General features: G+C 34.9%; 1 protein-coding gene across 1 annotated transcript; it reads left to right on the top strand.

Moving 5' to 3' along the window:
• The first annotated feature begins 819 nt into the window (after positions 1-819).
• Positions 820-2,683, top strand: LOC136235462 (ethylene-responsive transcription factor RAP2-4-like). The gene has a single exon (XM_066025152.1). It carries the CDS (start codon positions 1,327-1,329, stop codon positions 2,392-2,394), a length of 1,068 nt encoding a protein of 355 aa, XP_065881224.1. The 5' UTR covers positions 820-1,326; the 3' UTR covers positions 2,395-2,683.
• Positions 2,684-15,417: the final 12,734 nt, after the last annotated feature.

Raw genomic sequence — 15,417 nt, 5'->3', positions numbered from 1 at the left:
TCAACTTAAACTAGTGCAATCACTAGTCTATGAGGTGGTAGAGATCCAATGCTCAAAAGTCATTGTCATCTTCAGTAGTACTAATTATATCAATTTGGTACGTCCCTAACAACCACTGATATGTTTCATTCACCACTCATTGTTGAAACCTCCTCAAAACCATACATTTGCTTGGACCAAGTTTATCTACGGGCAAACTTCTATTTACACAACATATGAAAGACGCCAAACAAATACTGATACTTATATTTTAACTGTGTGGATATGTTTATAAATTCTCATTAAAAATTCCCCTGATTGTAGCATCCTTTTGTATTCAGAATAATTTTATTTCGTTTGCTTTGTATATTATAAATAAATAAAATAAAACTAACCAAATTTGAATAGAAGTTATATTGTTTTTAAAAATTTTTAAATCATTTAACCGCAATTAAACGCACTAGGAATAGTAAGTGAATAAAAAAATAAACTATTTCCAATATTTTTCGTCACTCTTAAGTTCAAAAAAGAAAGTGTGAAAGCATAAATACAAAGTCAACAAACGTTACACACATTATTTATTTTTAAGCAACCCTCAACTACAATTTCCACAGCCACTTAACGGCACGATCATTACACGTGTCACCCCACAATCAATATCCGGGGTACGTGTCAAACATCCAACGACTCAATAGCATTGATTGAAGAACTTACACGTCACCAGTAGAACCAGGATTAGGAACCAAAAAAAAAAAAAAAAAAAAAAATTGTAATTAACGAAGCGATGAATTAAAATAATTAAACCCCTTTGGATCTTTATATAATGCGCAAAGAAGCAGCCGAGAAAAACCCAAGTGAGGCTTGAGAGTTCCCCCAAATTGAGAGAAAACAAGAGAGCTTTGAGTGATTTCAGAGATTAAAATTCAAGTTTTTCCGATCACCGGTTTTCTGAATTCGGTTTTAATTTTACTTTCCCCCCTTTTTTCTCAGTCCCCGCTTCTCTGAATCCCTTTCTGTTCATCATCTGAATTTTTTCTGGGTTTGTTTTTGATAAATTTGATTTCAAACTTGATAAAACGCAGGTGTTTTCAGAATCGAGATCCAGGTCTTTGATTTGCTATTTTAATTTGTTAATTTTTGTTTTTGATTTTGTTTTTGTAGAGTTGAATCTGCTTGAAGGGTTATTTTTTGGTCCCTCAAGTTAGATTGAATCAATTGAGGTTTGTCTATTTCAAAACCTCTTGATTATCAGAAACCTGTTCTTTGATTTAGTTAAGATACAGGGTTCTTTTTTATTTTTTTGATTTTGATTTTGATTTTGAGAAATTTAGCTTTGATTGAGTAAAAATGGCAGCTACAATTGATTGGTATAGTAGCAGACATGTTCAATCAGATCCCTTTGGGGGTGAGCTAATGGAAGCACTTGAACCTTTTATGAAAAGTGCTTCTTCTCCTTCTTTAGATCCAACTTCTGTTTCTTCTTCATCTTCATCTTCTTCCTTACCTCCTCTACCTTCAACTTCTTATAATTACCTATCTTTTTCATCTCCATCTGTTACTGATTTTCAGGAGCAGAACTTGAATTCCCTTCCGTTTTCAAATGGGTTTTCAATTGGTCTTCAAACACCGAGTTTAATCGGTTTAAATCATCTTACCCCAACTCAGATCCATCAGATCCAGACCCAAATTCATCTCCAGAACCAGAACCAAAGCAATTTCTCGTACCAAAATTACCCAATTCAGAACCAGCACCACCAGAGTCTCAGCTTTTTAGGGCCTAAACCGGTCCAGATGAAGCAAGTGGGTTCTCCGACGAAACCCACGAAACTTTACAGGGGTGTACGGCAGCGACATTGGGGGAAATGGGTAGCGGAGATCCGGCTTCCGAAGAACCGAACTCGTCTCTGGTTAGGTACTTTTGACACTGCCGAGGAAGCAGCTTTGGCTTATGATAAAGCAGCTTATAAACTCCGGGGAGACTTCGCTAGACTCAATTTCCCTAACCTCTGCCACCAGGATTCTCACATCGAAGGCAAATTCGGCGAGTACAAGCCTCTCCATTCCTCCGTTGATGCGAAATTGCAAGCAATTTGTGAAAGCTTAGCTGAATCGCAGAAAATTGGGGGAAAAGTTGAGAAGCAGAGTAACTCAAAGAAGAAAGCCCAATCGGGATCCGCCCGTTCATCGGCGGTTGCGGTGGTTAAGGAATTGGTGCCGGAGCCAGAGCCAGAGCCAGAGCCTCAGGTTAAGGTGGAGACACCGTCTTCTCAGAGTGAGGGTTCAGGCGGATCTTCGCCGTTGTCGGATCTGACTTTCCCTGATTTTGAGGAGGCGCCGTTGGATGTTGATTCGGGGAATTTTATGTTGGAGAAGTATCCGTCTTATGAGATTGATTGGGCTTCTCTTTTGGCTTAGGTTATTATCATTGTTAAAGTTTCCATCTTTTTAGTAGGTAGTTGTGGTTGCTGCAATGGAGTTTTTGGCAGTTGCAGAGCCATGGTTTTTATTTTTATTTTTATTTAATTTTAATTGTAATAGTAGGGGTATTAGGGTAAATAATAAAGTTGTTGATATGATGTAAATGTGTTCCATGGTTGGACTGGTTTTTATTCTTGATCAATCATGGAGTAGTCTACTATTGTTTTTGTTATTGTTGGTGTTCATAATTGTATTATTCTGTTTTAGTATTTATTTTCTTTTTGTATCTGAATTTCATTCCATTTTTAGGAATTGTGATGCATTTTCCAATTGAAATGAGTAAATGAACACCAGACCCGTAAACGAACACCAGACCCGTAAATGCATACCGGACATGCAACACGAACACTGGACACGTAAATGCATCCTGGACATGCAACCATACGCTGGAAACATGAATGACATGCATATTATGTGATGATTCCGAATTTAGTAATCAAAATGCTTAAATGGTTTACGAATTTCAATCTTGGCATGCCAATTTTAGTAGGGTTTCGGCATGCCAATTTTAGTAGGGTGTTACTTGCAGCCTCGAGCCAATGTTCGAGTACCAGGTGCTGCGGCGCTGAAGTAACCCATGCCATACTCTCAGGAAAAGCTCGAACGATCGGAATTGCTAGACGTTAATCAATTAACATTATAAGCTTAATACGATGTTGTAAGATAATCCGATTTATATACGATTAACACAATTACTTGACTACGATTAACAACATAATGCGATTAAAAACATGATATGATATGATTTTCTAATTGATCGTGGAGATTATGGATAGAATGGGCAGCGGTGGAAGGTTTGGCTTTCTTGTTCGGGAGTCCAGAGGGAAGACATCGGAGAGAGGAATAGTTGATTTTCTGATTGATATGAAATGACACGATTTCTAGATTGATACGAAAATGATTGAAACAATTAACATCGAAAACGATGACTTGATATACACGATATGATGCAATTAATACAATTTTCTGATTGATATTCATGCGATACGATCTTGGGCGGATTTAAGAGATTTGAGCATCAGTTGTGTTCGAAAAACATCGAAATTTTAATCATGGACAGATTTAGGAGATTTCAGCACCAATTGGTGTCAAAAAACATCGAATACCATCGATATTTTAGTGAAAACTGTATACGGACTTTGCGCACCGATTGATTGTCGATTTTAGCATTTTTTTGAAATACTAAAAAAATATCAATTTAGCAGTTTTAATCACGAAAAACTTCCGAAATTACTCCCAAAACCGTCACTGAATAGCACTCTCGTCAGTGAATCGCAAAATCGTCACTGAATAGCACTCTCGTCAGTGAATCCCAAAATCTTCACCAAATACTATAGATAAGATTATATTATAGCACTCTTGTCAGTGAATCCCAAAATTGTCACAGAATGCTATTGATAAGATTATATTGATATATTTATTTTTAATTGGTCTGTGTTGTTGAGCCATTTGTGAAATTGGGCAATCTATCTACTTTGTGGCTTTTCGGGTCTGTTTGAGTGGTTTTGCTAACACCAAGATGGGAAGTACTTTACAAAAAGATTAAAAAATGTTTGGCAAAGTCAGAACAAAAATGTGATGGATGCCACTAATTAACTAGTAATTATGTTTAGGTCCTAATTTCAAACTAGTTTGATGAAAATGCACATGGGATGGGTTCATGTTTTCAAAGATTTTGCCTTGGTTTAAGCCTATCTAAAAGGAACTAAACATTTCTTTCATTAACTAGTATTATGATGGTGTTATGGCACGCCTCATAAAAAAAGCTCACATTTCCATAGCCACAAACGATATTTTCTTTCATTGCAATAACGGCTACTTGATTTTATAAGGGTAAATAATTTATTTGTCCCCTAGTTTTTACCTAACACACTGTTTAGTCCCCCTATTTTGAAAAACACATTATAAGGTCCCTAACTTTTATCAATATTAACACTTTGGTCCTTTTGTCTATTTTTTTTAGACCTGTAACCATTATATTTTAGCATAAATAGACATATATAAAATAATAGAGTAACACGGTCAACTTGTATTGTACCGTGGTTGTCCTAAAAGCTAAGATATGTTCGGTTAAAAATCTAAAAAAATAGATAAAAGGATCACAGAGTTAATATTGGTAAAAGATAGGGACCTTAAAATGTGTTTTTCAAAATAGGGGGACTAAACAGTATGTTAGATAAAAACTAGGGGACTAATAAATTATTTACCCATTTTATAACTACTTGCATACTTTACTTCAACGGGTAAATTACACATATGGCTACTGAACTTTATCCATTTTTACATTATAGTCATTGCACTTTACACTTTTTAAGACCGATAACCACTCAATTTTAACTAATTCCTTAAAATGAAAATATTCAAGAATTAAAGTTGTTCAGAACGACATTTACCATAAAACCACATTTTTTTGAGTTTTCTCTCTTTAAAAATTCACTTTCGGTCTCCTAACCAAACAATACCAGAATGACCTCAAAGCGAATTTTTTTTTAGAATTAAAGTTCCTTAGAATATTATTATCACTTTTGATTTATTATTTTTAGCTGTCAACGGTCGTTTTGAGGCATTAAGTAGCCACCAGTGTTAAAAAGTGTAAAGTTCAGTGGCCATACTGGGAAGAAATGAAGTTCAGTGACCATAATGTGAAAATGGATAAAGTTCAACCTATTACAACCGAGCCAAGCTTTGACCTGTCATTGCTCGGCTCGTTAGAAAATTGACAAGCTCGAGCTCAACATTCTATTCTTGAGCTTCTCCCGAGCTTTACGTGTTAGCAGCTTGTTAACGAGTTTTGCTTGTGAACATATCATTAATTCAGTTCATAAACTTCGCTTGCGAACAATTCATTTATTATGTTCATTAATTATATAAATTTTGTATTTATTTAACATAAAACTACATAGGTTTAAAATCTACAAAATTAAAGTTTATACAAAACTACGTTACATTCCCCATTTATAGAAATATTATTATTAAAAAATTATTGAACCAAGTTTGCTTACGAGCGTATTCATGAACATTAAAATCGAGTTTGCTCATGAATTTGTTCATGAACCTATAATCGAGCTTGTTCAGAAGCTTTCGAGCTGAGCGTCCTCGTGCTCAAATTTGAATCATTTATAAATGGAGCCGAACATCGAGTCGCTCATGAGTAGCTCGACTCATTTACAGTCCTACACCTAGGGTTGCAAATGGGACAATGGTGGGGATGGAGACTACTTGATGAGGGCATCAATGTGAAGGAAGCGGAAGAACCTTTGATACAGGTGTCACACGGCGTGTGAGACCAACAACACGGCATGTGAAAAAGAGGATCAATTAGGAAACATGGCGAGGAAGATCACACGACGTGTGAGATTTTTGTTGAATTTATGCTTCTTCCAACACAATTCACACGATGTGTCACTAATACCAGAACCATCGAAGTGTCAACCCTAATTATGTGCAGAAGAAAGCCACACGATGTGCCACTAATGCCACACATCGTGTGAACCAATCGACAAAATGTAACAAATTTAAGTGTAAATTATATATTAAGCCATTTTATAATAGTGTCAGTACTTTTACTTAAATTTAACTTTTGATTTCGCAGTAGTATCATTAAAGTCTAAAATATGCAGTATTAGCTACTCAACTTATTTTATACCATGTCAACTAATTTAGCTTGAATTTATCACCAAATTATGTTAGATTATAAATTTGATCAAAAATTTATAATAGCGACTTTGATGAATCAAATTTTGATATTTAATAATTTGAAGGGTAAATTGAAGTTTAGTACTTGAAATATTACGAGAATAGTACTTCCAGTTAGGGGTATATATGGTCGATTAACCAGTCTATTAATAAAAAATATTAACTAGTTTTTTTTTGGTAGGAATTGGAAAGAAAAAACAAAAACCAAAAGATTAACCCGAGATTAGCCTAGGGAAGCTAACCCCCACAACATCTTCCAAAAGAAGAGAAGATAGATAATCAGGAGGAGAAGATAAGGTTGTGACGCCCAACATCCTCTCATGCCCAGCAGCCACCAAACGATCCGCTACCCGATTTTACTCTCTGAAGACATGGCTGAAACTGATGAGGTCAAAGGAAGAACAAAACCTTCTAATACCTTTGATTAAATTTTGGCTATTTAAACAAATAGCTTTTTTTTTTTATCGGAGATCATTTTGATAGCCTCGAGGTTGTCAGATTCTACAAGCAACTTCTTCAACCCCAGACTCTTGGCCATTCTTTAACCTATCACTTCTGACCGTTAATTATTTGTGAATTTTTTAGAGAAAAATCACTTTAAATCTATAATCACTCACTTTGAAATAATTTATATATTAATTAAAAAGATTGAAATTAAAATTCAATAAATAAAATGACCTTTTTTTTTGAAGAAATAAATAAAATGACCTAAGTAAATAAATTTTATGTTATTTTAATATTTTTAACATAAAAATTAAAAATTAATATATTTATTTATATATTAATAATTAAAGTTATATATATATATATATATACACTAGTTGTATGTGTATAAATAAATAGCTAGTTTATTTTTCATTTTTGGTTAACCATCTATTTTCAAAATGAAAAATCGTAGCCTAGTCCATCGGTTAACCTATGTTTTTGTTTAGTTTCGGTTTTGGAAATCGATTTTTCAATTAGTTTTGTGCGGCCCTACTTCCCGTAATTGGATGAATTTGTTTTTCTCTTTTCATGTCCCTCACATAAAAAAACTCCTATTTATTACATCGCTTCTCTTAATCCACATAATATATTATTTTAAACAAATGTAGTTTTTTTTTTTTATTGTGAGAGATAAAGAAGGAGATATGTAGTTAGGACAAAAGATTTTTTTCTAAGATCAAATGTATGGTCTAAATCTATATAGTTGAACTATTGTTATTGTTTACCTAATAGATATTGGTTGATTTGCTTTCCAGATAACTATCCTCAGTTTTTCTCAATCCTTAACGAACACTTTATATTTATTGTTTGGAGTAAAACAATAAAAAAAAATTCAAAACCGACATTAAGTTCTCATTTTTTTATAGTTTCTTTTTTATTTTTATTTTAAATTGTAGAATATAAGTGTTGGATTAAGCTTTTACAGCGGATAGTTATTTAAAAGAAAAATCAATTAATTTATATATTTGGTTTTTTTTGAAAATATATTTGTTAATATCAGCAACAAACAGTAAATAAATAATATAAGAGCAATTGAACCATAACCAAATACTTAGAGAGTTAATGCAAAAAAAATTGTAAGATAGAAAGATTTTTTTTAGGGTTTAAGAAACACCGTCAGAAATCTGTCCGAAATTTTCCTAGAACTAACAAAATTAGATGAAAATTTTATGTTTACTGGTGGAATATTTACATTTAGGGATGGAAAGTGTTGTAAAAGATTAGGGTTACAGAAAAACAATCGGAATCAGAAACAGAAATCAAACTCAGTCGTGGTGGAAGTCACTGTCTTGAAAGCGATTTCGGCAGACCGAGGTGCAATCTGAAATCCGGTCGCTCCCCAAGGTTAACACAGAGACCTTCGAACTTGTGCACTCAAAGTCGAAGGTAATGGAGCAACAAGAGTGTTTAATTGCACAGAAAGATTGTAAAGAGAAAAGAGTAAAAACCGTGTATAAAAACGTTAGAACGTGTATATGAACGTTAGAATGTGGAGGTAAAACAGGAGAAAAATCAGGATCCGTTAGTGAAACATATTGTAGAATTTATGAAAGGTACAGATCTTATTATTGGAAAGGTAAAGAACAAAATACAACTCTGATGTATATATAGCAGGTATTGAACAAAAGGAAAGGGTATTATTTAAGCTAATTACCCTAATTACCCAAAACTAATTACCCACTAATCTAGCACACCAATGTTGACTTATAGAGAAACAATCCAATGTAAACCAATGTATTATATGCTAACAGCCCCCCCTCAAGATGGAATTGGTGCAGTTTGCACAAATCTCATCTTGGACAAAGAAGGTAACATATGAGTAGTACTTAGTGTTTTGGTAAAAACATCTGCAAGTTGTAGCTTTGATTGAACATAAGGCGTCTGGATAAAATCATTATCGACACAATCATGAACGATATGACAATCGATTTCCACATGCTTCATTCGTTCATGAAAGACTGGATTTCTGGCTATGGCAATTGCTGCCTGACTATCACAGTACATTGAAATTGGCAATTGTACTGGAAGTCTGAAATCCTTCAAAAGATACGTAAGCCATTTTAATTCACAGCACGTTGAAGCCATGCCACGGTATTCCGCCTCAGCAGAAGATTTACTGACAGTACCCTGCTTCTTGCTCTTCCAAGAGATTAATGTTGTTCCCAAAAAGACGCAATAACCCGAAAGAGACCGTCTACTTGTCTTACATCCACCCCAATCAGAATCACAGTAAGCTTGTAACTGAAAATTTGTGTTTGATGGATAAAAAAGGCCATATTGAGCAGTTCCTTTTAGATAACGAAGTACATGTAATGCTGCAAGAAGATGATGCTTGCAAGGATTCTGTATATGTTGGCTGAGCTGTTGGGTAGAATACGTTATGTCAGGCCTGGTGAAATTAAGGTAAAGTAATCTCCCCACCAACCGTCTATAAACATCTGGTTGACTTAACGGTTCACCAGGAATTGTAAGATCAGTCTCATGTGCCAAAGGACTAGTACAAACCGCTGCTTGCTGCAAACCTGCATCAGAAATTAAGTCTGCGATATACTTTGATTGAGATAATAACAATCCTGTTGAAGACCTGGCAATCTCGATGCTGAGGAAGTATTTCGCTTGCCCGAGATCTTTGATAGTAAACAAATGATGTAAAAAATCCTTGACACCATGTATAGCTTTAGTATCATTGCCTGAAATGAGAATATCATCAACATATATAATCAACTGTAAGGTTGATGTATCTGTATGTTTAAGAAATAAACAATAGTCACTTTTGGATCTCGTGAACCCATACTCAAGTAATTTGCTCGATATTTCATGATGCCATTGTCTCCCGGCTTGTTTAAGCCTGTAAAGGGACTTAACAAGTCGACAAACTTGACCAGGCTGTGCTTTTGTATACCCTTGTGGAGGTAGTAAGTAAATATCTTCATCTATACTTCCATGAAGATAGGCATTATTAATATCCACTTGGTGAATTTCCCAACCCAGGGATGCACAAATAGCAAGAAACAATCTCACTGTGCCAGTTTTAGCCACTGGACTAAAAGATTCATGGTAATCAATTCCTGCCTGCTGATTATATCCCTTGGCGACAAGGCGAGCTTTAAACCTGTCCACTTCACCAGAAGGCTTAAATTTGATCTTGAATATCCAACGAGAAGAAATAGGTTTCTTATGTACCGGTGTGGGGACTAATTCCCAAGTATTATTTGCCTCTAATGATGATATTTCGGCTTCCATAGCTTTTACCCAATTTGGATCATGAGAAGCTTCAAGATAATTCTTTGGTTCCTTGTAAGTTTGCAGTTGAGACAGAAATGCTGAATGTGATTGACTGAATGTAGGTACATGAGGTAAAGAATGTGAAGAATCATGAACAACAGAAATGAAATCTGAATGCCAAGAAGGGGGTTTTGATATGCGAGATGATCTTCGAAGTGTATCAGATGAAGTATTTTCAATAGGGACAGATTTTGGAGGTAGCTGTTCAGATAATAACAAAGGTCTAGGATGAGGAGAAGATATAATTGAAGTATTTGGAGCAAAAGGAAAAACGTCCTCTTGAAATTGTATCTCTCGAGATACAATGATCTGTTTTGATTGTAAATCATAGACTCTATATCCCTTCCTACCAGGTGAATGTCCCAAATGAACTCCCAATTGTGATCTTGGAGAAAACTTTGCAGGTGTAGGCAATATTTTGTATAAACATTGACATCCAAAGACAAATAGATCATTATAGGGTGGGTTCCGCTTGAACATACATGTAAATGGTGTCTTCCATTGCAGAACACGAGTTGGCAATCTGTTAATAATTGTAACAGCATGAAGAATAGCTTCACCCCAAAACTGAACAGGTAATTGTGACTGAAACATCAAGGCACGAGCTATCTCAAGCAAATGCCTATGCTTGCGTTCAACCACACCGTTCTGTTGTGGTGTGTAAGGACATGTCCTGTGATGAATAATTCCATATTCCTGAAATAGATGTGCACATTTGTGATTGACAAACTCCCCCCCATTATCACTTCGTATAACTTTCACCTTTGCTTCAAATTGTGTTTGTATCATTTTTAGAAAAACGACCAAAGCTTCATAAACCTGTGATTTGTATTTCAACATAATCACCCAATTATATCGACTACAATCATCAACAATAGTAAGGAAGAATTTTGCTCCAGTAAGAGATTCTTCAGAATAAGGCCCCCAAACATCTATATGTAATAACTCAAAATTGGATGTTGTAACAGTATGACTTTTATTGAAAGAAAAACGACGTTGCTTTGCATAAGAACACACTACACAGATATGATCATCAGGAGTTACAACAATATCAGAAATGTGATGTAAAGCATCAAGAGATGCATGTCCCAGTCTACTGTGCCATGGAATACACTTACTATTAACATGACAAGCTAAATTTCTCCGTTCATGAAATTTCTGCAATTTCTGTAATTGTTTGCTATCAAACGACTGTGAATCAAGTAAGTATAATCCTTCAACCAACCAAGCCACGGCTAAGATTTCCTGTGTCTCCGAATCCTGTAAATAGCAATGAGTGTTGTGAAAAATAATCACAATGCTTGACTGCTTGAGAAGCTGTCCCACAGATAAAATATTGTACTGAAAATGTGGCACGAATAAGACATCACTCAAAGATAAACCAGACGATAATTCCACAGTGCCACTAGAATTTACTGTCTGACTAGAACCATTTGGAAGTTTTATATATTGTTTGCACACCATATTTTTGCACTTTGTCAGCAAATTAGATTGAAAGCACATATGTGAGGTAGCCCCACTATCGATGATCCAATATGTATTTTCTGTTTGAGAACTAGAATGTGAAGGCCAAGGTTGAATACCTGAGTATCCTGCAAATGCAGTAAAATAAGATGTAGAAGCTTGATGTAATGGACTCAGATTCTGTGTTGATACATTCTTTCCCTTCATCATTCGATAGACCTCTTTAATCATGTGTGTCATGTCTTCATCTCCATCATGTTTTGATTCATCAATAGTAGTATATGCCTGCATATTTTCAGAATTCACAGAAGAAGTTGAATTGTTATTGTTAGTATTAACAACATTTGCATTATTGCTGCAATATGTCTTTGAATTTGCTCCTTTGCGTTTAGAAGGATCCTTCCACCACTCAGGATATCCGATAAGCTTGAAGCAACCAGACCGAGTATGACCTGGTTTTCTACAGTGATCGCAGAATCTGTCATCATTTTCTTTCTTCTTGAATCTTGAATTTGGATCGGCATTATATGGTGTGCTACGAGAACTGGTGAAATTAGTAATTTCAATTGATTGTTCAACAGATATTTCATCTTGCTTTTCAATCCTTAGCACCATAGAATAACCTTTGTTTACATCTGGTAGAGGATCTAGCAATAGAATCTGGTTTTTCACATGATCATAATGTGGATTTAAACCTACCAAAAACTGGATAAGTTTACCCTCTTCATTAAAATCAACAAATCGTTGAAATGCATTACAGGCACAATTACGAGCAACTCCACATTTGCAACTTGGCAATGGCCGCAGAAGTGCCAATTCATCCCAGAATTTCTTTAATCGGTTAAAATATTGCATTAGTGAGAGAGTACCTTGTGTGAATAGGCTGACCTCACGTTTGATTTTGTACAATAACGGACCGTTGTTATCGCCAAACCGATGCTCCAATTCTTTCCACAAATCTCTCGAAGAATCTACATATTGAAATCCTTCTACAACTTCTCTAGAGATCGTATTCAGAATCCATGAGGTTACAAGGCAGTCGTTCATCTTCCATTTCCTGAATTCTGTTGTTCCTTCATCTGGCACTTCTTCAGAGTCATCGATGTACTGCAATTTATCTTTGACAGTTAAGACTCTCGTTATTGCGTTCTTCCATGACAAAAAATTTCCTCCATCCAATTGAATCGTAGTGAGGATTAAGCCAGGATTAGCCGATCCGTTTGAAGTATACGTTTTCTGAGAATTGTTTGTCATCTCCTCTGGATCATCAGATGCTTCATCTGTGAAAAGCTCATCTGGATCTATTTCCCTAGCTCCTCTTCGTCTTCTTCTTCTCCCAACCATGCTCTGATACCATGTAGAATTTATGAAAGGTACAGATCTTATTATTGGAAAGGTAATGAACAAAATACAACTCTGCTGTATATATAGCAGGTATTGAACAAAAGGAAAGGGTATTATTTAAGCTAATTACCCTAATTACCCAAAACTAATTACCCACTAATCTAGCACACCAATGTTGACTTATAGAGAAACAATCCAATGTAAACCAATGTATTATATGCTAACACAGATATTGTGAAGAAAATTAAAAAATAAAAATAAAATTCGGGTCAAATCGGGACGGGCGGGCGTTGCGCGAACGAACGAACGAGCGAGCACGTGTGTGGTATATTTGCTAAAACCCACTAAACACAATTTAAAGACATAATACCCAACTCTTTATATACCCTTGTAAACTTTGATAAGTTTCCCATGCTCCTAAGAACAAAATCACAATTTACAAATATACCCACACATATCAAAGCCATTTTCTCACAATCCCTTACAATAAATCAAACCCATTTCCCACATAAAGTTCCGAGGTAATTTTTTGTGTGTTTATTTTCCTTGAGAGTTGGTCGATAAATCCTCCGTAACCCTGTAAATCCGTCGCTGAATATAACCAAATAAACCCTAAATACATACTCACTAAAAAGCACTGATTTTTTCTTTTAATTTTATATAAAAATCAGAAATGATAATATAAATGTAAAATTGAGTGACAGTCCTTTTTAACATATATGTGATAAAAGTTAATAATATTCGCAACAAACAGGCTATGGTGATCACATGACTTTGGTTTTTTGTGAACCAGAAAATGAGACAACTGTTATCCAACAGAGGTGAAAGAGATATGTTAAGGTTGTCTTTTTCTTAATTTTCGTAACCTCTTCATTTGTTTCAAACGTAACTGATATCTCGTTTTGGCTGCCAAAACCAGTGGCGGTTCAAACTTCAAACTGCTTTCTTCTTCATATGCAATATTCACTGTATGTATCACAACAAAGTTCAATAATTTAGTAATTGGGAATTTCAATTACATTTCTTGGACTTTTAAATACTCACATGATTTTGTTTCATACTATATACACCTTCACATGCTTTTGTACTTGCTTTACAACAGATCACGCATAAAGAGTCGTGTCCGTTTGTGAACAGTAATGTTCATTCAGATTGAAACGGTCTAATTTAAAACACTTCATTCTAAGATTATTTTGTTTTATGTTTATTCATATTGTTCTATTTTTTTTTTACTCTCGTGATAACTATTTATGCATGGTTAGAATTCGCTTATGTAACTGTTTGAAATTGGAGACAATTCCGATTATAAATGGTTGAGACTGAGATTGGAGACGGTTCCGGTTCTAAGACCAATCAGAACATGGTCACTCTAGAGGCTACTCGCCTACTAGCAACTGTGGCAACATTTGTCAGTCACACTAAATGGCATAAAAAGTTCACTAGTGTGAAATTTAAAACATGGCAACAGAAAATGTTGTTTTACCTAACCATGTTGAACTTGACAAAGTGCCTAAAATATGATTCCCCTATTATGAGAAATGATGAGGTAAATTCTGACACAGCCTTTAATACAATGGAAGCATGAAATTTGACTTCATTTGCCATAAGTATATTCTGAACGAGCTGACTGATGAACTTTATAATGTTTATCAAGTCAAGTAAACAACAAAGGAACTATGAGAAACCCGGGACCATCATAAATATAAATAAGAGGATGTCGGTGCTAAGAAATTCTTAGTCGATTGTGAGCGACATGAAAAGACTTCGACCGATGCGAGTTCATGTTCTTCATCCATTTTCTTCTAAGTATCTGCATGGTTCGGTTTTAGCAGGATAAACGAGCATTTCTGAAGAATAATGAGAGCCACCACCCTTTGTTTTCACTATTTACCAAGATTAATCGGTATCATACCTTCAGAGAATGACTTTGTAGACTTTCTATCTACTTAATCGTAATTCAGAACACCTTAAATATTTTTTAATCCAGTTATCTCATGAAATTTCACTTTCAACCCTAAATAGTTACTACAATGCTAACGCATATAGATAAATGAATTATTAACAACTTGAGAGGTCGGGATTTTCCCTGATTCTCAGATTTATTTAGACATTATGTACAAATGAATGACAATGAATAACATTAATGAGAATGTATAATGAATGGACAATAGTGTTCACCTGGACCCTCAATAACTAAATGAATTTGGTCATTTCACCGTTAGATCTAGGCTTATTAAATCTACACCTTAGGATGATTTGAATCTACACCTTAGGATGCTTTGAATCTCCTCCATAGGATTATAACGAGCTTAGATCTAACTGTGAACGACCAAATTCATTTGGTCATTCAGGGTTCAGATGAACGCTATTGAACAAATACAATATGTTCACAAATAAAATTTAAAGAAAATAATGAAATCCTATTCTCGATTATTGAAATTATTCACAAAACATGTGTATATTTACGAAAAACAACATAAGAAGGGAGAGAAAAGTATTTGTGATAAAAGAGAGATTTTGTAAGATGGTACTCTGGTGATTGAGGTGATCTTGTCGGTGCTCAAGATAAGATAGAAAGATAGTCAGAGTGAGGCGTGACCCCTCTCTGATGCCTAAGTTAGCAAAGTATAAGATGAAGTACGAAGCAATGGAGAGTATTTGTAAATAATATGTTTATGTACCTTG

This window comes from Euphorbia lathyris, chromosome 7, assembly GCF_963576675.1.
Source record: "Euphorbia lathyris chromosome 7, ddEupLath1.1, whole genome shotgun sequence".
Lineage (NCBI taxonomy): Eukaryota > Viridiplantae > Streptophyta > Magnoliopsida > Malpighiales > Euphorbiaceae > Euphorbia > Euphorbia lathyris.
Note: the sequence above shows the minus strand (reverse complement) of the source record. Positions and strands in the feature narration are given on the sequence as shown.

Coding starts and splice junctions, on each gene's coding strand:
- LOC136235462 (XM_066025152.1), top strand. CDS start 1,327: ATGGCAGCTACAATTGATTGGTATAGTAGCAGACATGTTCAATCAGAT.